The sequence below is a fragment of the Bubalus bubalis genome, chromosome X (assembly GCF_019923935.1).
Source record: "Bubalus bubalis isolate 160015118507 breed Murrah chromosome X, NDDB_SH_1, whole genome shotgun sequence".
Classification (NCBI taxonomy): Eukaryota; Metazoa; Chordata; class Mammalia; order Artiodactyla; family Bovidae; genus Bubalus; species Bubalus bubalis.
In genome coordinates this window covers 97,162,426-97,184,976 of record NC_059181.1, presented here as the reverse complement: position 1 = coordinate 97,184,976, position 22,551 = coordinate 97,162,426, and the positions used below count along the sequence as shown (strand labels likewise).

The following is a 22,551-nucleotide window of genomic DNA, read 5'->3' as shown; positions in this document are numbered from 1 at the left end:
GGAGAAGGCAATGGCACCCCACTCCAGTACTCTTGCCTGGAAAATCCCATGGACAGAGGGGCCTGGTAGGCTGCAGTCCATGGGGTCACAAAGAGTCGGACGCTTACTGAGCAACTTCACTTTCACTTTTCAGTTTCATGCATTGGAGAAGGAAATGGCAACCCCCTCCAGTGTTCTTGCCTGTAGAATCCCAGGGATGGTGGAGCCTGGTGGGCTGCCGTCTATGGGGTCGCACAGAGTCGGACACGACTGAAGTGACTTAGCAGCAGCAACAGCAGCAGGTCATGATCAAGGATATAATCCCAAGTGAGATGGGTTTTACATTGTGAAATGTAGCTGCAATGCTCATATACAGATGGAATGGCTTGCTTTCCAGAACACAATCACCACCATATAACAATGTCTTTATTATTTATAGTTTTGAAAAGAGGATCTTAAAGCAGAATACCCTGATTCTACCCTCTGTCCTATTCAAACCCAATTGTGAAGTGATCCACATTCTAACATTGTTTTCAGGTATTTTCACAAATCAACTCTTTCTGGCTATAGCAACCCCAGATTTAAGGGGTTGAATAGCAAGATATTCATGTTATTTTTTCTGTTCTATGAACTAAGGACTCAGATGTACATACTTCTAAAGCCAAAATATCCTAGAATAGAAACTGAGGGTAGCTCAAATGGTAAAGAATCTGCCTGCAATACAGGAGACACAGATTCAATCCATGGGTTGGGAAGATCCCCTGGAGAAGGGAATGGCAACCCCCTCCAGTATTCTTGCCTGGAGAATTACATGGACAGACCATGGGGTCGCAAAGAGTCAGACACGACTGAGCATCTAACATATAGAAACTGAGGAATTCCCTGTGGGTTTATCTCGTAGCCGAGGCTCCTGGCATTTTTTCCAGACCCTTTTAGCAGCTACCCGGCTATTCTTTCAAGTAGGTTTTTAGAGAAAGCAGGTTCATAACTTGACTTGGTTCTACTTCTTTGCCATTCTTACTGTAAAATTCTTTATAATTTTCAAACAGAGCTTCTCTTCTTAGAGTTCAATCACTGGCCCTGTTATTTTGCTTCTGGAAATCTGGAAGATATCAGATAAGCTTTGTCCTTTAAACAAATATCTACTTCATGTCTATGGATAGAATTATATCCCTTAATCCCATCTTTTCTGAGCTTAGTTATCCATCTTTTGTTCATGGTTTGGCATTTCCTTTATTTTTTAAAAAATATTTTATGTTATTTGGCTGCACCGGGTCTCAGGTGGGGTACATGGGCTCTTTAGTTGCAGCATGTGGGATCCAGTTCACCAACCAGGGACTGAACCCAGGCCCCCTGCATTGGGAGTGCAGAGTCTTAGCCACTGGACCACCATGGAACTCACTCCCTTACTCTTCACCACAGTTTACCTCAGATTTCTATACATCCTTTTACATATCCCTTAAACAGAGGATCCAGATTTGTGAGGTCTGAGTTTACATTAATTGGGAAGATCCGTTTAGGGGAAAATATGTAAAGATATTTTTCTTTTGCAACCTTTGCAGAAACACATGGGCAGATGAACATGTTGCCCGTGCCCCTCCCCTCTTCCATGTAAGTGAGGAGTCCTGATGCTCTTGCTTCATTTAGCTTCATGGTAAATCTGCCCTTGCCCTATAAATTAAGCACAAATATTTTAAAAAGGCCAAACTGTCAAAAGAGATAAAACCAAGTCAGAATATTGTTATTACATGTGCTAAACTAGTATTTACACCAAATTAATCATCACTGTCTTCATTAATTAAGAATACTTACTACATGCTGCCTTTGTATTAGATGCTCTATTCAGATTATACTTGAATGCTTAACTGAATATATCATACCTGAAGCTGACAAACCAACATAGCACCTGTCCTTTCAGAAGCTGTTCAACTAAGCCAGGACTGAAGCAACATGCAGAAAGGAAATATTTGGATAACTGAATGCATGTTAATACTTAACATATACTGACATTACTTTGCCAACAAAGGTCTGTGTAGTCAAGGCTATGGTTTTTCCTGTGGTCATGTATGGGTGTGAGAGTTGGACTGTGAAGAAGGCTGAGCACCGAAGAATTGATGCTTTTGAACTGTGGTGTTGGAGAAGACTCTTGAGAGTCCCTTGGACTGCAAGGAGATCCAACCAGTCCATTCTAAAGGAGATCAGCCCTGGGATTTCTTTGGAAGGAATGATGCTAAAGCTGAAACTCCAGTACTTTGGCCACCTCATGTGAAGAGTTGACTCATTGGAAAAGACTCTGATGCTGGGAGGGATTGGGGGCAGGAGAAGAAGGGGACGACAGAGGATGAGATGGCTGGATGGCATCACTGACTTGATGGATGTGAGTCTGAGTGAACTCCAAGAGTTGGTGATGGACAGGGAGGCCTGGCGTGCTGTGATTCATGGAGTTGCAAAGAATCAGACATGACTGAGTGACTGAACTAGAACTAGAACTAGAAGTAGAACATCATATAAAGTTTCCCTGGTGGCTCCAATAGTAAAGAATTCACCTGCAATGCAGAAGACCTGGGTTCAATCTCTGGGTTGGGAAGATCCCCTGATGAAGGGCATGACCACCCACTCCAGTATTCTTGCCTGGAGTATCCCATGGACAGAGGAGCCTGGTGAGCTACAGTCCATGGGATCGTACAGAGTTGGACATGACTAAGCAACTAAGCACAGCACAACATCATATGTGGGAAAGATGAGCATATCTTGATGTGATGGTTACGGAAGCAGTCCTTGGGGTCTCCAGTTTTACCCAAGGTCATGGAAGTGTTAAATTCACTGCAAGGCCATCATGACCTCTAAGGGCTGTCTTGCCATTCTTTTCTGTGCCTTATCAGCTTTCCTTTTTTATTTGTGTTGCTTGGCTCCCACTCTTTGTTTAGTGTTATATATATGTGTGTTTCTCTACATACAAAAATTATCCTGATTGTTCAGACATCAATAAAGGGAAAGGTGCTTCCCCATAATTACTGGAAGGACATCTTGCTGTTAATATCTTGGAAGGTAGGACAGCAACTCATCAATCACTTTTTACTTAGAAGAGCACAGAGTTCTGACTGGCAATCAAGATGGCTTTGTGAAAAGTAAATTGAGCAAAGCCATATTCATTTACTTCTGTGAAAGAGTCTGTGCCTTGTTAGTCCAAGAGAGTACATTTTTATTCACAAAGAATTTGGTTCCCTCCCCTGGTGATGGACAAGGAAGCCTGGTGTACTGCAGTCCATGGGGTCGCAGAGTCAGACAGGAGTGAGTGATTGAACTGAACATGTGACTTTTATTCACAATGATTTTTTAAAAAGTAGGATCTACTCTCTAGACTCTAGAATGCTATTTCTATGGACAATCTAAGAGATTGGCTTAAAGAATTCTAACACTCTAGTCTTTCTTTGCTGCTAAGTTGCTTCAGTCGTGTCGACTCTGTGCGACCCCGTACCAGGCTTCTCCGTCCTTGGGATTCTCCAGGAAAGAACGATGGAGTGGGTTTTGCCATTTCCTTCTCCAATGCATGAAAGTGAAGTCGCTCAGTCGTGTCTGCCTCTTTGCAACCCCATGGACTGCAGCCTACCAGGCTCCTCCGTCCATGGGAGTTTCCAGGCAAGAGTACTGGAGTGGGTTGCCATTGCCTTCTCCGAGTCTTTCTTTAGATGACCACTAAGTGTCAGGAGCACAAGTTCAGTTCAGTTCAGTCACTCACCCTGCCTTCAATCTTTCTCAGCATCAGAGTCTTTTCCAAAGAGTCAGTTCTCCCCATCAGGTGGCCAAAGTACTGAATTTTCAGCTTCAGCATCAGTCCTTCCAATGAATATTCAGGACTGATTTCCTTTAGGATTGACTGGTTGGATCTCCTTGTAGTCCAAGGGACTCTCAAGGGTCTTCTCAACACCACAGTTCAAAAGCATCAGTTCTTCAGCACTAAGCTTTCTTTATAGTCCAACTCTCATATCCATACATGACCACTGGAAAAACCATAGCTTTGACTAGATGGACATTTGTTGTCAAAATATTGCCTCTGCTTTCTATTATGCTATCTATGTTGGTCATAGCTTTTCTTCCAAGGAGCAAGCATCTTTTAATTTCATGTCAGTAGTCACCATCTGCAGGAGGACAAGAACCTTGTGTATAATACATTTGTTGATTCTCCTACATGGTAGTTACTCAAGGAATGTTTCCTGCTTCTCAGAGAAGATATAAGTCACTGGACGCAAATATAGCTCCTTTTGTCTTACCTTTCTACTTCCTGGGCCTTTTCTTCCTTTCCCTGTCTTTCACATCACCCAAAGGACAGAAAAATTGTCAGTGGCAATATGTCCTGAGGATTTTTTAACACTTTATTAGAATTTATTTACATATATAAATTTAATATGTATATGCAAATTATATATATATATATATATATATATATATATATGAATATTTTTGATGTGTGTCTTCCCTCGGAAGTAGGTTCACTGAGGGAACTAGTCAAATGTAAAATAATTAAGGGCATTGAGCAAATAGCATAGATACAGGAACATGTACACATTCACTAGGAGGATTTTTGATTCTTCACATATGATTATTTATCATGAATCAGTGGTATATGAGGAGGGACTATTTTTTAAACTCAAATCAGAAGTGTGTAGAGTTTAAGGATTTTTACTCCCATTGTTATCTTAATCAAAAGATAATACCATTTCCCAAAATATTTTGGAAATGCCTATTTTAGGTTTTTCCTAAGGGTTATGTAGCACGTGCTTTAGATCTTTTCGGGGGTACTAAATCTTTGCAATTTGAGGGTGGATTTTATTTTTAAAAACAGTCTAAAGTGATATTGAGCCAAGTTTTATTAATAAGATGTATGATTGAACAGGGTAACAAAGTCTCTGGTCAAAAATATTGTGAATCTGAATTAATAAGACTGATTTTATTTGATTCAGAGGTCAATTCTGAAAGAGGAGTTTCAATCACAGTGTAATAGCCCTCACCAAAATAAGTTTGTGGCTTCCCAAGATGACCATTTGAAGGATGGGATTCATGGTTTCAATAGATATATTGGAACCAATCTTGTTAGTTTACAGTTGCACCTTATAATGTTACAAAACAAATGCTACAATAAGTTGAGAGAATTAGAGAATGGTCAACCGGGAATATCCTTACTGTAGATACTGGTTAACCCATCTTTTAGGGTATATTTTCCTAGCTTTGTTTATTTTGGGGAGTGCAGGGCATACATATGAGAACAAAGAAACCTAGGATTTAAAAAATAATGTCCAACAAGTAGAGAAAACCCAGGGCAAAACCTAAACATTAGTAAATCCATAGAAAAAACTCTCTGAGAGTTGTTATTTTAGAAAATGATATTGAACGACTTAATTTGGAGTCTGAACTAATTTTCTTAAGGGCCTCTCTGACCCCATCCTTCCTCCTAACATTTACCCTACGAACTCGGAAATTCACTCCACACTGCATTTGAGAATCAGCTTTACTTTAGTGGGACTCATTGGGCACCAAAGTGGTTCCTAGGGACATGTTATACTGTTATAACATTATAATGTGTTTAAGGAAACACATTATACTGTTTTACATGTTTATACATGTAAAGACTTTTAAGGAAGATATTGACCAGGTTTCTATTTTCAGCAGATGATAGACAAGCTATGGGCTTGAGAAACTGATAGCTTTTAGTTAGACATAGGAAAGTATTTCCTTTTCAAAGTGACTATCAGCATTGGTTCCTGTGGGAGGTCATGGAACCTTACTCACAGGCAGAAGACTGCAGCGAGCATTTTTGGGGGGTCTTTCCTGTTCTGAGTGTATATTTCTCCTTGTTAACATATTTAATATTCTTATCCAAGTCTCCGAGGTGCTTTTCAACCCACCCAAATTGGTCCCATCAAAAACCTTATTGATTGTGCTGCTGCTTCTAAGATGGTGACTAATAAGGCAGTAAACTCAGCTCACAGAGCTGAAACATACCACTTGTTTTGCCATTTCCCCCCACCCAACCCTCCTCAAGATGTTTTCCCATTTATCAGTCATTTTAGAATTTCATTTTGTTCCTTTGGTTCAAAATAGAATTTTTTAAAAATTATAGATTAACTTCCTATAGGCACTCAAAGCACTTCATAGAGTTTAATCGAGTCGAGGTCCATAGAGGCATGTCAAACTCAATTGTTTTTCTTTCTCAGATGGAAAGAGGGATATTCCAATAGCTATGAAGAAAAATATGTCTGCAGAAAGCTGCAGCATTTGAAAACCTCTACCATGCTCCAGATTGTAGATTAACTTCTAACTAATCAGAGTTCAGCATTCTAATGGACTGTGACGAGAGAGGCAGTTTTTCCTCCAACTTCAGATCCCATGGTTTTTGCAGTTGTAAGGCAAATTTTAAAAGAAGGCCTTGGAGATTATAGCCAGCCTTCATTACAAAGCATGACCACTTTGTAACCAACTGCAAGTTTAATATCCAAGGAGATTTGTTCATAACAGTCTTCTTTTTTTCCTTCTTCTCTTTTGAATAATTTACCTTTGAGATTCTCTTCACGACCACACTGGTGTGCAAAGATCTGTTTGTCTGTCAAATCTCCTGATATGTACAGCGTGTGAAAGATGCATTAATTTTTTATGTGTTTCTAAAGGAGGCTGAACAGGAAGCTGGTTGTGCTGAATACAAGAGATGGCTCCTTTAGTGAGCATGTACTGGAATTCACTTAACTGTCTTCCTCTCCTACAACAGATCAGATTCTTCTATGAGTCTCCCCTCTGCCAAAAGGGAGTTAGTTATACAAATAAACTCAAGAAAGTTTTCATCTAAACTTTCCACCCGAACCTGAGACAGTTTAGTCTGAAACCAAAATATCACTGGCAAAGCTATGTGTTACAAATGTGTGTGGATCATGCAGTGAAAACAAAGATCTCCTGTCCAAAATTAAAACAGATTTTTTTCTTGTAACCTTGGAGGTTCTGTGTAAACACTAATCTCTACACAAGTGAATTTTCACTGCAGCGTGTGGTGCTATTTCCATGTGACAAATGTCATGGATTTCAGGCCTTGGAAACACTACACACTGGCATTTTAAAGAAAATAAATACAGAAGCCAGTGAACCATAACCTTTGGATGATCTGGAGAGAAGCCAACCATTTGTGGGTGGGTGATGTTCCCAGCCACTCAGATTTTCCACAATAAAGAAATATGAGAAGTATAGGGAATTACGTGTAGAGATGTTTTGGGGAATTTCATGTTTTGAGAAATCCCAGGCAGAAAAGTATTATTATGTAAATTGACGAACTCCAGCTTCCAGTTCTTAGAAAATGTGAAGCATATCGAAAGTTTAACTAGGTTTGATCTTTTATGTTAGGAGACTACAGTAAGGAGGATGGAGCTAGTAAGTTCATTAGTGGATTATTTTATGTAAGATGGTAAGGGAAATCCTCACTGATTCAGATCAGATCAGATCAGTCGCTCAGTCGTGTCCGACTGTTTGTGACCCCATGAATTGCAGCACACCAGGCCTCCCTGTCCATCACCAACTCCCGGAGTTCACTGAGACTCACGTCCATCGAGTCAGTGATGCCAACCAGCCATCTCATCCTCTGTTGTCCCCTTCTCCTCTTGCCCCCAATCCCTCCCAGCATCAGAGTCTTTTCCAATGAGTCAACTCTTCACATGAGATGGCCAAAGTACTGGAGTTTCAGCTTTAGCATCATTCCTTCCAAAGAAATCCCAGGGCTGATCTCCTTCAGAATGGACTGGTTGGATCTCCTTGCAGTCCAAGGGACTCTCAAGAGTCTTCTCCAACACCACAGTTCAAAAGCATCAATTCTGATTAAGAGACATTTAAACTTTGCAACCCCATGGACGTAGCCCACCAGGTTCCTCTGTCCATGGGATTTCCCAGGCAAGAATACTGAAGCAGTTTGCCATTCCCTTCTCCAGGGGATCTCCGTGACCCAGGGATAGAACCTGGGTCTCTTGCATCTCCTGCATTGGCAGGCGGATTCTTTACCAGCTGAGCCACCGGGGAAGCCCTTTTGGTAGCTCTGTGTGAGAGCAGAAAGAACACAAGTGTAAAGTCTCTGAGGGAAATTGAGCAGTGAGGATAGAACTGAATGACCCAGGACAAGTAGGAGAGGACCAGATCATGTAGGCTGTTGGAAGGGCTGGTTTTTCTTCAGCTCTGAGTAGGAGTAGATGGCTTCTCTGACAAAGAGACCAAGAGGAAGGAGGAGGAAGGAAGGAGGCAGAAAGACACAACTTTAGGGGAAGGTGAAAATTAAGTGTGGGAGAGGGCAGTCTAAGCTAGTAAGGAGGTGGAGAAAGAACAATCCGGTCTATAGGAAGGAACATAGCATCTCTCCAGAATCTAAGAGGGTAGAAAATATCTATTTTATTTTATTTGGTTATTTAGCCTGCACCTCTGTGATTCATACCTTATTTGCAAAGGTTAATAAGCAAGACTTGAATCTCTAACTACAGTATCAATACATTTGTTCCATGTCTATTACAGAGACACCTAAGTACTCGAGCAAGCTAATCAAGGTTTCAATTACCCCAGTGAGAAAGAAAGACTTCTCAGTTACAATCATAGTTGATTGGTTGATGAAGTATTCATGAGATCTTGCATAAGAGGAATTTTATAGGTCATTTGTACTGTAATAAGTGGAAATATCTGGGAAGAAAAAAAAATGTTTAGCAGTATTACAGTGCTGACAGAGTCTTCAGAGGTACTGACTCTCCGAGTGTGGTTGCTGCAGCTGAAAATTCTTTGCCCTGAGCATTTGTCATGACTCTTTCAATCCAATATGCCCTCTAAACACAGTGAAACTAGAGAAAAGGAATATCTAAAGTTGTTTGATGTTAATTAAAGAGTAAGATTCCTTCTTTTCTTTAATGGAAAGCCTTAATTTGTGCCCAAATCATTGTACTATCTTATATAGGGGGTTTTTTTGCTAATCATCTGGTGGTTCAATTCTTTGTTCAGAGGCTGAAAAGCTCATCTCTCACATTGTGTAACCTGATATCATCATTCTCAAATGAGAGTGAGAAAGATCTGGAAGAGTAGATGAGTCCAGATTTACTATGACCTTTGGTATTCTTTAGGATTTTCACCCACTTATCCTAACAAATAGGGACCTCAGCCCAAGTTCCGCATCGGTAGTGGTAACATATATTGGGATCTGTGTTTCCCAGCAACTCTTATCCTTGGTTACAGGCAAGTGCAGCAAATTGCAGAAATGTCTAGCAGCCAGAACAGTTCAAGCAGAGTGTGTTAGGTATCTATCTATATGAAACTGAGTGTTGGAAAAGAAGGAGAATTTTGTTAAAATTATTTTGGAAGATGATATGAGGCATCATACATAGAATTGCCTTTCCTTTGCATTGTCATGCTCAGCACATCTCTGGGACAGGGAAAGGACATTGCTTCTATAACCCTAGTTCACTGGTCTGGACAACCTTTCCATCTCTACCTGTCTTGCCTCCAGTTATGCCTGAAATTAAATGAGAACCCCACCAACAAGCAAAAGGATTATATCATCATATCTTCTCTTTGAAATCCTCCAGTAGATGATTTTCCAGCAAGACTTTGTTATTCTTATTGTTTAGTCACTAAATTGTGTCCAACTCTTAGCCCACCAGGCTCCTCTGTGCATGGGATTTTCCAGGCAAGAATACTGGAGTGGGTAGACATTTCCTTCTCCATGGGATCTTCCCCACCCAGGGATTGAACCCACGTCTCTTGTGTCTCCTGCATGGCAGGCAGATTCTTTACCACTGAGCCACCAACTAGAAACCTCCTATTGGTCACTTGAGGAGAGTTTTGCAAAGCCTGGGGTAGAAGACTGAGTGTACACTAATTCTCCTTTAAGCAGAACAAATGAATATGACATTCTGAGATAAATACAAAAGAAAGAAAACTTCTTATTTCCAGGTCAAATGGCCTTGGAGTATGTGCTTTATTTTTTCAGGGAGATGACAGAACTAACTCCAGATGCCCAGGAAACTTCATCTCTCTGTTTTTGCCACAGTCTCATAAGGTGTGCTGAACTCTAAGTAAGATGATATGTGAATTTCATTATTAGTCTACATAGCAAAATATTCTGTGATGTTTTTGTTTCTTAGATCTGTTAAGTACAGTATCTTAACACAAGAATTTCCCCCCAAAATTATTGTTTATTCTATGTATATCTTTTTACTCATGAATTGAGAAGGCAAGTCCTGTCGTCTGTATAAAGTTTTGTGGTCTGAGAAAGAGTGTATGTTGTGTTTCTTCATAGTTTTACTGGATGTTGCAAGATTTCCATATCAAAAAGAAGCCTCCCTCTCCCCAGTGCACATGTGCATATGTTTGCACGCCTCTGGGCTAGGGTTTTGAAATGGAGTACAGATCCTGAACTGGTATTGCCCAACTGTGGAATTATATAATAATAATAATAACCACCCCATTTACCACATACTTCTTTAATGTGCCAAGCGCTGTGCTTAATGGCTTCAGATGCAATATCTCAAAAACCCACAGACCAACACTGTGAAGTACAGGTATTTCGTATTTCAGCAAAGCAGGCTTAGCACAGTTAAGTAAGTGGGCCAAGGAGACAAAGCATGATGGTCGCTAGACAGCTAGGATTTAAGCCAGATTTCTTAGCTCCTAAAGGCCATCCTGTGTTCACAAGGGTATGCTGCTCTACTCAGAATGTTTAGATTATGGGTCTTGACTTGAGAGGAACAAAATATAATAGGCCTCTTTCCCATCATTTTTACCCTGGGCATAAAATTCCTGGGTCAGGAAATTTGAGAAATCTTATCAACAAGATGCATTATAAAATGGAGCCTTAGAATCATCATATTGTCTAAGAAACAGAAATTTACAGTATCCAGGTCAGCAGTTCTTTGATTTGAATTTTAAGTGTTCTGTGTTATTTTAAAAGAGATTAAAAGAAACAATTTCAAATTCTGAAATGGTAGTATAAGACAGAAAGAAGGTAAAAGAAAAAAATCTCCAACAGCACAGTTTGAATTAAAGCTAAAAAGGATCAGATGCTATAGGACAGTTCAAGATAAAAGATGTGGAGAGAATTCACCTATTTCATTGAGTTTTCATCAGACAATTATATCTCGCTGATTCACCTTTAGTATCTAAAAAGATTTTCAGTATGATGTATACCAGGTTTCTTTATATTATTGCCAAATGATTTGACTCAGTATCATTTGTGAATCCTCCTAACATCCCTGATGAATGAAGAAACCCTCAGTGGCGTGATCACAGTGTGCCTCTGGCAGCAGCATTGCCAATTTTTTCACCAGGACATTTTCAATACATTCTTTTAAGGTTGTGTGACTCTCTTCTAATACAGCTTCCAATACTGAAAATGAATCACAATCTTGCCAAGGATATTCTCACAGATACCCAGGATAATTCAAAACTCAAAAGAGAAAAAAAAACTTTCTATTTTTTTTTTTTTCCATGAGTGCCAAGTGATACACACACATATATGGATTTTTAAAATTACCTTTAAGGGAGTTCCCTGGTGGTCTAGTTGTTAAGACTGTGCTTCTGTTTCTGGGAACACGGGTTTGATTCCTGGTGGGGGAACTAAGATCCTGCATGCTGTGCAGTGGGACCAAAATAAATAAATAAATAATGTTACCTTCAATGCCAGTGATATGGTACAGTTGAAAATCATGTTCAGTATGCTTATGAGGGTAGATGGTATCAAGATGCTACATTTCTAGTCATGGATCACATCCTTGTGTCTTCCAGAAAAGAGAGAGGGGATTGTGCAAATTAAGCTATTGAAAACACTTGAGGTCATGTGTGCTTACCATTGACTTTCAGATGTTGCTTTCACATATAATAATGACTGCCATCATGTAGTGAGTATTTCTCTGTACCAGGCATCGTCTTCAGTTTTATATAAACATTATTTCCCTTAATCTCTTGAACAACTACGTAATTTGAGTGTAGTACTAACTGGTGCTAGTGGTAAAGAACCCACCTGCCAATGCAAAAAGATGTAAGAGACGCAGGTTCGAATCCCTGGGTCAGGAAGATCCCCTGGAGGAGGGCATGGCAATGCACTCCAGTATTCATGCCTGGAGAATCCCATGGACAGAGGAACCTGGCAGTTCCTCTGGGCCGCAAAGAGTTGGACACGACTGAAGTGACTTAGCATCTCCGTTCTACAGATGTGTAAACTAAAGCTCAGGGAAATGAAGTAACTAACTTGTTCACGGTCATACAGCTCTTAGGATAAGTGATGGGAACTTGGATATGAAAACAGGTTAAGGTGACTCCAAGATCCATTTTTCTTGCTAATTGCTCTACTTCCTCATCCCTCAAGTATACTTTGACTTTCAATGAGATCACAGTGCTTGCAGAGTGCCTCTGAAGTCAGCACTGGGATAAAAAGCCCTTGAATGCAATGGAAGTAAGGAATAGGTTTTGGTGGGCAGTGGTTTTCATTTTTAAATATCACGAGATTGGAAGATGCTCGGTTTGTGTAGACCTAACATGAAAGAGGCTGGCATCTGAGCCCCTTGGAAATTTCTAAACCAGTTTCATCCATTTCTTAAAGTTTAATTGGAATATATGAGAGGTCTTATCATTTACATGAGGTTTGGGATTTGTTGTTGTTGTTGTTTAACATATGACATTTTTAGTCCGTAGGTCTCATTTGTTCATTATCCCCAACAAAGGAAATAAGATTTGTAATTTATTCTTATCTTTCAGTGAGGCAATAGAGACTTTAAATTAGTGAGAGATTTAAAATGAGGTTGGTGAATACAAAAGTTTTACAGTCAATCTTAGAGACATTTTTTGTTGCATTTTACTCCTGTGCTTTTTCCTGACTCTTGAAAAATAGATGTGCCAGTAAAACTGAGACTTTTTTTTCTGTAAGCATTTCTTATCTTGTTGAGGTTACTACCAAAACACTTTCTCAATTAGCATCCTCTTAACAGAACACAGTTCTTCACATTGACAGAATCTAATCAGTTGGCATTCCCAACCCTAAGAAATAATGATTGATGCCTACTCGAGAATCTTGTTGAAGTAGACAAGTTAGCATTTAAAATGTTTAGTGAGTCTCAACAGATATAAAGTGTTGTTAATCACAGTCAATTATTTACAGGTTTTTTTAAAAATTCCAATCTCAAATTTGCTCCTGTTGCTTTTATTCTTTTAATTACTTGGATTTTGTTTTATAAGAATTAGGATGAAAAAAATACATCCCATCCCTCAAAAGAGTTCTCTCATCAGTCTTCATATTTTTTGGAGAGTTAACCAAAGTTTTGAAATTTCTTATCTTTCTCTCTAGTAAAATTAAAGATTGTTGGTATGAAACCATAGTTAAGATTTCCCTTTCTCATTGTAAATTTATTTCCTATGTAGGGATAATTGAATAGGCATGTGTTTCCCATCTCTAATTTCCTAAAGCTGGAGCCAAAGACTAAAACCACCAAGAAGAATAGGATCTTCTTTTTAGCATGATGCTTCTTCATGAAGACAGAATTGGTGATATCAGAACTGAATCTTACTCCACAGTCTGTGTTGCTTGAAAAACACATGCCTTTGTAGATGTCTGCATTCATTTCTATTATTGCCAAGCCACAGAAATTATTTTTCTCTTTGTTTCGGTCTCTTTAAGATTACACCATTATGCCATTTCAAATTGTGTGATTGTTTCATAGTTAAATTTATTCCTGAAACATTTAAGATGTCAACTGATGGACCTATTACTTGGTCTGTTTCATTGTTTATAGACTTACATTCATGGTGTTTTAGAAGTGCCAGTTCCAAGTCTCCCTTTCATATAGAAATTTAACCCATTCCCGTATGATGAATTTTTCTACTAGTGATTCGGTGATTTTATTGACTGCTTTTCTTCTAAATTGTATTAGTTTAGATTTTTTTTTATTTTATTTTATTTTTAAACTTTACATAACTGTATTAGTTTTGCTTTTTAAGAAAAGGAACAAACTGTGAAGAATGCTATAGAAATAATATGAGTCAAGTTCATGAACCACATAATGCCTATCAATGATCTATATCATTTCTTTTCTCAGAGTATTGTTTAGATTTGGGCTTTTTTGTATTTTTATAATTATTCTACTATCTTCATTATGTAATCTTAGTCTACAAAAGAATACTTATAAAAATATTAACAGTCTTGGGAATAAGGTTGCCAAATTTTTCACATAAAAATACTGGATGCCCAGTTAAAGTTGAATTTCAGATAAACTATGCTAAAATCTTTTGTTATCAACATGTCCCACATATTACCTGATTTTCTTAGCATGAGTATATCCCAAATATTGCATGGATAATGCATGAGTTTTAGTATCAAGATGTCCCAACTGTTGCATGAAATTTTTTTAATATAAGTATATGCTAAGTATTGAATGGGATATACTTAAACTAAAAAAAAAAAAAAGTTCACATTATTACTCAGTTACAAAAGACAATGAAATACTATCTGACATTCAAATTTAGCTGAGTGTCCTGTTTTTTATTTGACAACTTTACTTGGAAGGCATCATGGTAATGTGAGTGAACATATATGGTTCTGGTATTTAAGTACCTACAGAGCCCCATGGATGGAGGAGCCTGGTGGGCTGCAGTCCATGGGGTCGCGAGGAGTTGGACACAACTGAGTGACTTCACTTTCACTTTTCACTTTCATGCACTGGAGAAGGAAATGGCAACCCACTCCAGTGTTCTTGCCTGGAGAATCCCAGGGACGGAGGAGCCTGGTGGCCTGCCGTCCATGGGGTCGCACAGAGTCAGACACGACTGAAGTGACTTAGCAGCAGTAGCTGCAGAGCCTTGGACATCTCATTTAACCTACCTGAGCCTAAGTTTTACCATCTGTAAAATGAGAACAAATACTAATTGTTTTGTACGTTTTCTATAAATATCTGAAGTTCTTTACTTTAAATACCTGACATATAATAATTTTCCATTAAAAAATAGCTGTTATTATCAGGACAAGGAAGAAATACAACTGCAAGTTACCAGTTTTTTCTATCTTCATAATAAATGACAGCGTTCAACAGCTAAATAGTCCAGTAAAGTGATAATGTCCAGATGTTGGTTAATGGTTCACCAGATCAGAAATCTGACTGGTAATAAAATATACACAAGCATTAACCTCCCTTCCCTCTTCTGCTACTCACCTCCTCTTATGTTACTTACCAAAGATCATGCAACTTGTTAGTATCAGAGCCTGAATGTATGTTGCCTTTTTTCTAAGTTCCAATTTTATTTCAATCCTGCCTTTTTCAAATACTTATTTTTTATTTTATTATTTTTTATTGAGATATAATTTACATATCATAAAATTCACCCTTTTGAAATACCGAATCAGTGGTTTTTAATATATTCACAAGATTCTGCAACCATCACCACTACATAACTCCAGAACATTTTCATCATGACCAAAAAGAAGCCCGAGACTCATTAACAGTCATTCTCCATTCCCTGCTCCTCCTTCTGTCAACCAATAGTCTGCTTTCTCTCTCCATGGATTTGTCTATTCTGGACACTACATATGAATGGAATCATACCATATGTGGCCTTTTGTGTTTGACTTCTTTCACTTAGCATAATATTTTAAGGTTCATTCATGTTGCGTCATGTATCAGTACTTTATTCTTTTTATGGTCGAACAATATTCCATAAACAGTATGTACCATATTTTGTTTATCCATTTATCAGTTGATAGACGTTTGGGTTGTCTCCACTTATTGGCTATTGGAAATAATCCTTCTAAAGAAAAATCTTGCACAAGTTTTTGTATGAACATGTGTTTTCTTTTCTCCTGGATATATATCCAGAAGTGGAATTGTTGGTTCCTATTGTAACTCTTATGTTCAGCATTTTGAAGGACTCAGACAGCTTTCCAAGATGACTATTTTACTTTCACACCAGCAATGCAAGGCATTCGAATTTTTCCAATTCCTCACTAGTTATTATCTGTTTTGTTGTTTGTTTTTTTTTATTATAGCCATCTTAGTATTCATAAAGTGGTACCTCACTGTGATTTTGATTTGCAATTCCCTAGTGACTAATGATGTTGAATGTCTTTTCATATACTTATTGGCTCTCTATCTTCTTTGCAAAAATGTCCATTTAAATCTTTTGCCCATTTTTAGTTGGGTTATTTGTCTTTTTATGGTTGAGTAGTAAAAGTTTTTATATGTTCCTATCAGATTCATGACTTACAAATATTTTCTCCCATTCTGTGGGTTATCTCTTTGCTGTCTTGATAGTGTTCTTTTTTCTTCCCCCTTCCCTTTTGGCTGCAGCACACAGCTTGCAGGACCTTAGTACCCAAACCAGGGATTGAACCCAGGCCCTGGCAGTGAGAGTGCCAAGTTCTAACCATTGGACTGCCAGGGAATTCCCTTGACAATGTTCTTTGATAGATAAAAGTTTTTAGTTTTGATGAACTTTTATTTATCTGTTTCTTTCTTTGGTTGGTTGTGCTTTTGGTGTCATACACCAAAATGTACATCCACCAATGTGGATCAACATTATCTTTTCTTCCTCAAAGAATCAAACAAACATTAAACACTGAGAAGAGACATGGGTTCTTTTCCCAACTTTGCAATTACATAAATGTGTGACCTTAGACAAGTAGTTAAACTCATTCAGAACTTAGTTTCCATATCTACAAAAAGAAGATGCTTTCAGCGGAACAGGCAATTTTCAATTTTTGGTGAATAAATTAATTTCTATAAAACCCCCTAGGTTAGTGCTTCTCAACCTGGATAACATCTGCCAGTCTCTGGAGACATTTTTGGCTGTCACAACCAGAAAGGTGCTACCGGCATCTAGTCAGTGGAGGTCAAGAGTGCTGCTAAATATCTTACAAGACACACAGCACTCCTCCAACAAAGAATTTATTGTTGTTGCTAAGTTGTATACAACTCTTTGTGACCCCATGAACTGTAGCCCATTGGCTCCTCTGTCCATGGGATTTCCCAGCAAGAATACTGGAGTGGGTTGCCATTTACTTCTCCAGGGGACCTTCCCAATCCAGGGATCAAACCTACGTCTCCTGCTTAGCAGGTGGATTCTTTACCACTGAGCCACCTGGGAAGCCTACAACCAAGAATTGTCTTGCCCCAAATGACAACAGTGCTGAAGTTGAGAAACGCTGCTCCAAAATTATGATTCTGTTATTCAAGTTTAAGTGGTAAGTCTTTGAGTTTGTCTACAGGAGCCAGAGTATTTTGTGCTCTTAGCATAATTCTGGATGTGCTAGTGTGATAGCCGTAGTAGAAGGGAGAGGTACCAATAATTCTTGCAAATCAGAAGAATATCTTTGAAAGTGCTTTTTAAAGGCTTTTGAAAACTATTATAGGGACTTCCCTGGCAGTCCAGTGGCTGAGATTCCATACTCCCATTGCAGGCCTGGGTTTGACCCCTGGTTGGTGAACTAAGGTCCCACATGCTCCAACTGATGATTCCAACATGCCCCAACTAATAAAAAAGATCTCTCATGCCTCAGTGAAGATTGGAGATCCCTCATGCTGCAACTAAAATGTGGCACAGTCAAATAAAGAAATACAAATAAAGGTTTTAAAAACGAAATCGATGAAAACTATTATATCTTTTAATATTAGAGAAAATATTTTAATATAGGTACCTCCAGGCCAAGCCTTATAGATGTATTCTTGTCATTGAGTCTTCTTCTATGGGGTTTTTGGAACAAAACAGTTTTTGTGAAATAGTTGGTACATGCTGTAGAATAGGTCTAATGAAGTAGAATAGGAAAAAGAAAAGCAGAACAATTTGATGGAAGGAATTTGCAGTTGATGTGTCTCTGTATTAGTCATTTCTCTAAAATGACTCTTCTCTAAAGTACTATTAGTCCAGCTGAACTGTTTACTCTAACTTTATCCTATACTGTCTGCTGAAATGTACTGATTACCTTGAGTTCCACACATTATGCAAAATAAAACAGACAATAGCTGGAGGTACATTTCAGCATTCCTAAAGATCTTGACATGTAAATGCTATTAAACTTGCAGCTTTGTCTTTCCTGTGACAATATGGCTGATTATTTCATGCCCTGCACCATTAGAGGTAATGATGACCACCCCCACCATCATCACTGTCATAGACTAAGTGTTCTAAGTACTTTATAAATGTATCTCATTTTTCCTCACAAAAATCTTATCAGTTGGTTTTAAAAAAACATTTTTCAGGGAAGGGGAAAGCGTTAAAAAAAAAAAAAAAAGGTGGTAGAATACCTGCTAACCATATTTCCCTATTAAACTTTTTCTTGTGCATCAAAACTATTTCATATTTCAGCAACAGAGACAGAATGTTTATTGGTAAATCTGTAAATATTCATGTTTCTAATTTTCTAGCACCCCAGTTCAGTTCTGTTCAGTTCAGTCGCTCAGTCGTGTCCGACTCTTTGCGACCCCATGAATCACAGCACGCCAGGCCTCTCTGTCCATCACCAATTCCCGGAGTTCACTCAGACTCACGTCTGTCGAGTCGGTGATGCCATCCAGCCATCTCATCCTCTGTCATCCCCTTTTCTTCCTGCCCCCAATCCCTCCCAGCATCAGTCTTTTCCAATGAGTCAACTCTTTGCATGAGGTGGCCAAAGTACTGGAGTTTCAGCTTTAGCTTCATTCCTTCCAAAGAACATCCAGGGATGATCTCCTTTAGAATGGACTGGTTGGATCTCCTTGCAGTCCAAGGGACTCTCAAGAGTCTTCTCCAACACCACAGTTCAAAAGCATCAATTCTTCAGCCCTCAGCTTTCTTCACAGTCCTACTCTCGCATCCATACATGACCACAGGAAAAACCATAGCCTTGACTAGACGGACCTTTGCTGGCAAAATAATGTCTCTGCTTTTCAATATCTAGGTTGGTCATAACTTTGCTTCCAAGGAGTAAGCGTCTTTTAATTTCATGGCTGCAGTCACCATCTGCAGTGATTTTGGAGCCCCCAAAAATAAAGTCTGACACTGTTTCCACTGTTTCCCCATCTATTTGCCATGAAGTGATGGGACCAGATGCCATGATCTTAGTTTTCTGAATGTTGAACTTTAAGCCAACTTTTTCACTCTCCTCTTTCACTTTCAAGAGGCTTTTTAGTTCCTCTTCACTTTCTGCCATAGGGTGGTGTCATCTGCATATCTGAGGTTATTGATATTTCTCCTGGCAATTTTGATTCCAGCTTGTGCTTCTTCCAGCCCAGCATTTCTCATGATGTACTCTGCATATAAGTTAAATATAATAGCAATTAAATCCTGAGTATACTTTTTTTTTTCAAGAAGAAATATCTTAGGCTTATTTCATCCTCTCAAAAGTACATGCACATACCTAAAAGCTGCTATAATACTATTCCATCTCTGAACGTCTACACATGTGTATATAGAATTTTTAAATTACACAACTCCTCTAATATATAGGCAATGTAAGAATTTTTAACTTTGTTTATATGTACAGGAAGCAGTGAAAGAAAACCACAAGAGAAAAGAACTGGAAGAGAAGACTAGGAGGGCGAAGCTTGCAAAAGAGAAAGCTGAACAAGAAAAGTTGGAACGCCAGAAGAAAAAGAAACAACTCATTGATATAAACAAAGGTATGAAGTGCTTCCATTAAAAAAAAAAAGACATATGAAGTGTAAAATAATTGCACTTAATTAATTTTTAATTATAAACTGAATAATTATGGTTTGGGTAGAAAATTTACCATATTATTAGTTACTTTTATCAAATATCTCTCATTATTATCTTTATTTCTTGTCATCCTACACTGAAGACAGGATTTTTGATAGCCAATGCAAGGTAATATGTTGTTGCAACACTCTTTTTCTTTTCATATCTTTAATCAAATTATATATGTTCTGAGTGAGTGAGATGAAAAGAGAAACACTGGTCTGGGGAGATGAGCCTTATGGTTTTAATTTTATTTTATTGGCACGTGCCTATTGATAGTACAGTAACGACTAACACCCTCCCTTGGGATCTTGAATGTTTCACGTCTTAATGGATATTGACGGCACTATTAAAAGCTGAAAAAAAATAGGGAGAAAGCACCTTGTCCAGTTGTGAGCCTACGAACAAAATACTGGTATATCCACATAGCATGAAGTAAGTTGTTTTCTTGGTTAGGAAGAATGACTGCATATAAAAGGTGAATTTTTTTGCTTTGGTTTTGTTTTCTTTTTAAAGAAGACAGGGTAAGGAAAGAAAGTGGTCAGCATGAGGTACCTGCAACTGAATAATGAAAAAGCATAGCCTTTGCCACTGATGGTTAGAGAATTTAAAAACAAAATCTGAACAGGATGCAAGATAATATGATTAATATGGACCACCTGTTTCTAAATATATGATATTCAGAATTGCAAGCACTGTATAATGTTTACCATGTGTCAAGCACTGTTCTAAGGCTTTCACATATTTTAAGGACATTAATCTTCATAACATCTCTATGAGACAGATGCTATTATTATCTCATTTTATAGATGAGGAAACTGAAGCTCATAGAAATTAAGGAACTTGCCAAGGTCACACAAATAGGAAGTATTATCAGCAAGATTAGAGTCTAAATAGTCTGGTGATAGCATCTTTGCACTTATAAATGCCATTGTCAAATAATAATAGCAATAACAACAGCAACAACAGCAAACATGTAGTACTTACTGTGTATCAGGAACTGTTCTAGGAATTTTATGTATTTGAATATATTTAATCCTCACAAAACCCTAATAGAAGAGTATTACTATCTCATTTTAAGATGAGGAAACTGAGGCACAGAGAAGTTAAGGGAGTTGTCCAAGTTGCCATAGAGAGTAAGAGGTAGAACCAAGATCTGATCCTAGGCAGTCTGTGGCCAAAGTTAATTATTAATTATTATTATTATGCATTTTAAATTACAAGTGTTTATTATAATAGAAAGTGAAAGTGTTGGTCGCTCAGTCGCATCTGTCTCTGCGATCCCACAGACTGTATCCCACCAGGCTCCTCTGTTCATGGAATTCCCCAGACAAGAATACTGGAGTGCGTTGCCATTCCCTTCTCCAGGGGATCTTCCCGACCCAGGGATCGAACCCCGGTCTCCTGCATTGCATGCAGATTCTTTACCATCTGAGCCATCAGGGAAGCCCCATTATCAATTACTCTGCCATAAATCTTCTAAAGTGATATTTGGCAAATCGTCAAAAGTGATATTGCTACCATTTTCTTCATACCTTTAAAATACATACAAATTTTTAGAAAGTGACTACAGTTTATTTTTTTGCCCAGGAAATAAGCATAATTTTAAAAGAAAAAAAGTATACAGAATGGATAAACATCAAGGTCCCACTTATGGCACAGGGAACTATATTCAGTATCCTGTAATATACCATAATGGAAATGAATGTGAAAAAGAATATATATATATATTCTCAATAAATGGCTGATTTACTCAGAGGAAAATGGAGCATGACAGGTCTTGCAAGTCCCTGCACAGATATGCCAACATCCCTAATTTTGAGTGAGGCAGAATCTCAGTGCAACATTTGGGTTTCCCAAACACAAGCACACACATACATTCACAGACACACACATTTCAAGGTGTGGAGATTGAGGTGTTTTTCACTCTCTGTTTCTTTGCTGATTCATGCCCACTCCATAAAATCAGTGTTAAAGATGAGGTCTTTCCCCAAGCCTAGTTATTTTCTGTCTGTTTGGATTGGGTGGGATATATCTTTTGCCATATATATGTGTGTGTGTGTGTGTGCCTGTGTGTGTGTATACATACACACACACACACACACATAACTGAATCACTGCACTGTACTAACACACAATTGTAACTAACACAATATTGTAAATCACTGTGAGGTGAAATGGGAAAGTGTTAGTTGGTCAGTGGTGTCCAACTCTTTGCTACCCCATGGACTGTAGCCTGCCAGGCTTCTCTGTCCATGGGATTCTCCAGACAAGAATACTAGACTGGGTAGCCATTCCCTTCTCCAAGGGATCTTCAAAATCCAGGGATCAAAACTATGTCTCCTGCATTGCAAGCAGATTCTTTAATGTTTGAGCCACCAGGACATTTTAAAAATAATAAAAAGAAGAAAGTAAACTGCCAAGGTAAAAATAAGATAGTATCAACATAATTTAGCAAGCAAGTTTCATAATTAGGATCAAAAGAACTAATCCTGACTGACGATCACTCAATTAGGGAAAGGACTAGGGCACAGCATGGCAGTGGGTATTTGCAGGAAGTTCTCACTTAACAAGTAGAATAGCACTGAATATTAGCTCCCTTACGTGCATAGAGGAGTACTGAGAGAAGAGGCTGGAAGAGGTAGCAGACAGATTGTGCATTCTCTTAGTTATGCTAAGGGTCTTACAGTGAGAGCTATGGTAAATCTATGAATGTTTCTAAATAGAAAGTTAATGTGCTTTCATAGGTTTCTTAGAAAGATCATTTTGACAAAAGCATAGAGAATGGACTGAAAAGGGAACAGCATGAGACAACAGAGGTTAAGAGGTTATCACAGTCTTGACAATAGATGATGGCGGCCT

General features: G+C 38.4%; 1 protein-coding gene across 9 annotated transcripts in view; it reads left to right on the top strand.

The window, feature by feature from the left end:
- DIAPH2 (diaphanous related formin 2) overlaps positions 1-22,551 on the top strand; it is a 1,048,054-nt gene that overhangs the window by 760,628 nt on the left and 264,875 nt on the right. For all 9 annotated transcript variants that reach the window (XM_025277003.3, XM_025277005.3, XM_025277006.3 and 6 more), the window contains one exon: positions 19,478-19,613. In XM_025277003.3, coding sequence (XP_025132788.1) covers positions 19,478-19,613 — 136 coding nt within the window. The remainder of the gene's footprint in view (positions 1-19,477; positions 19,614-22,551) is intronic.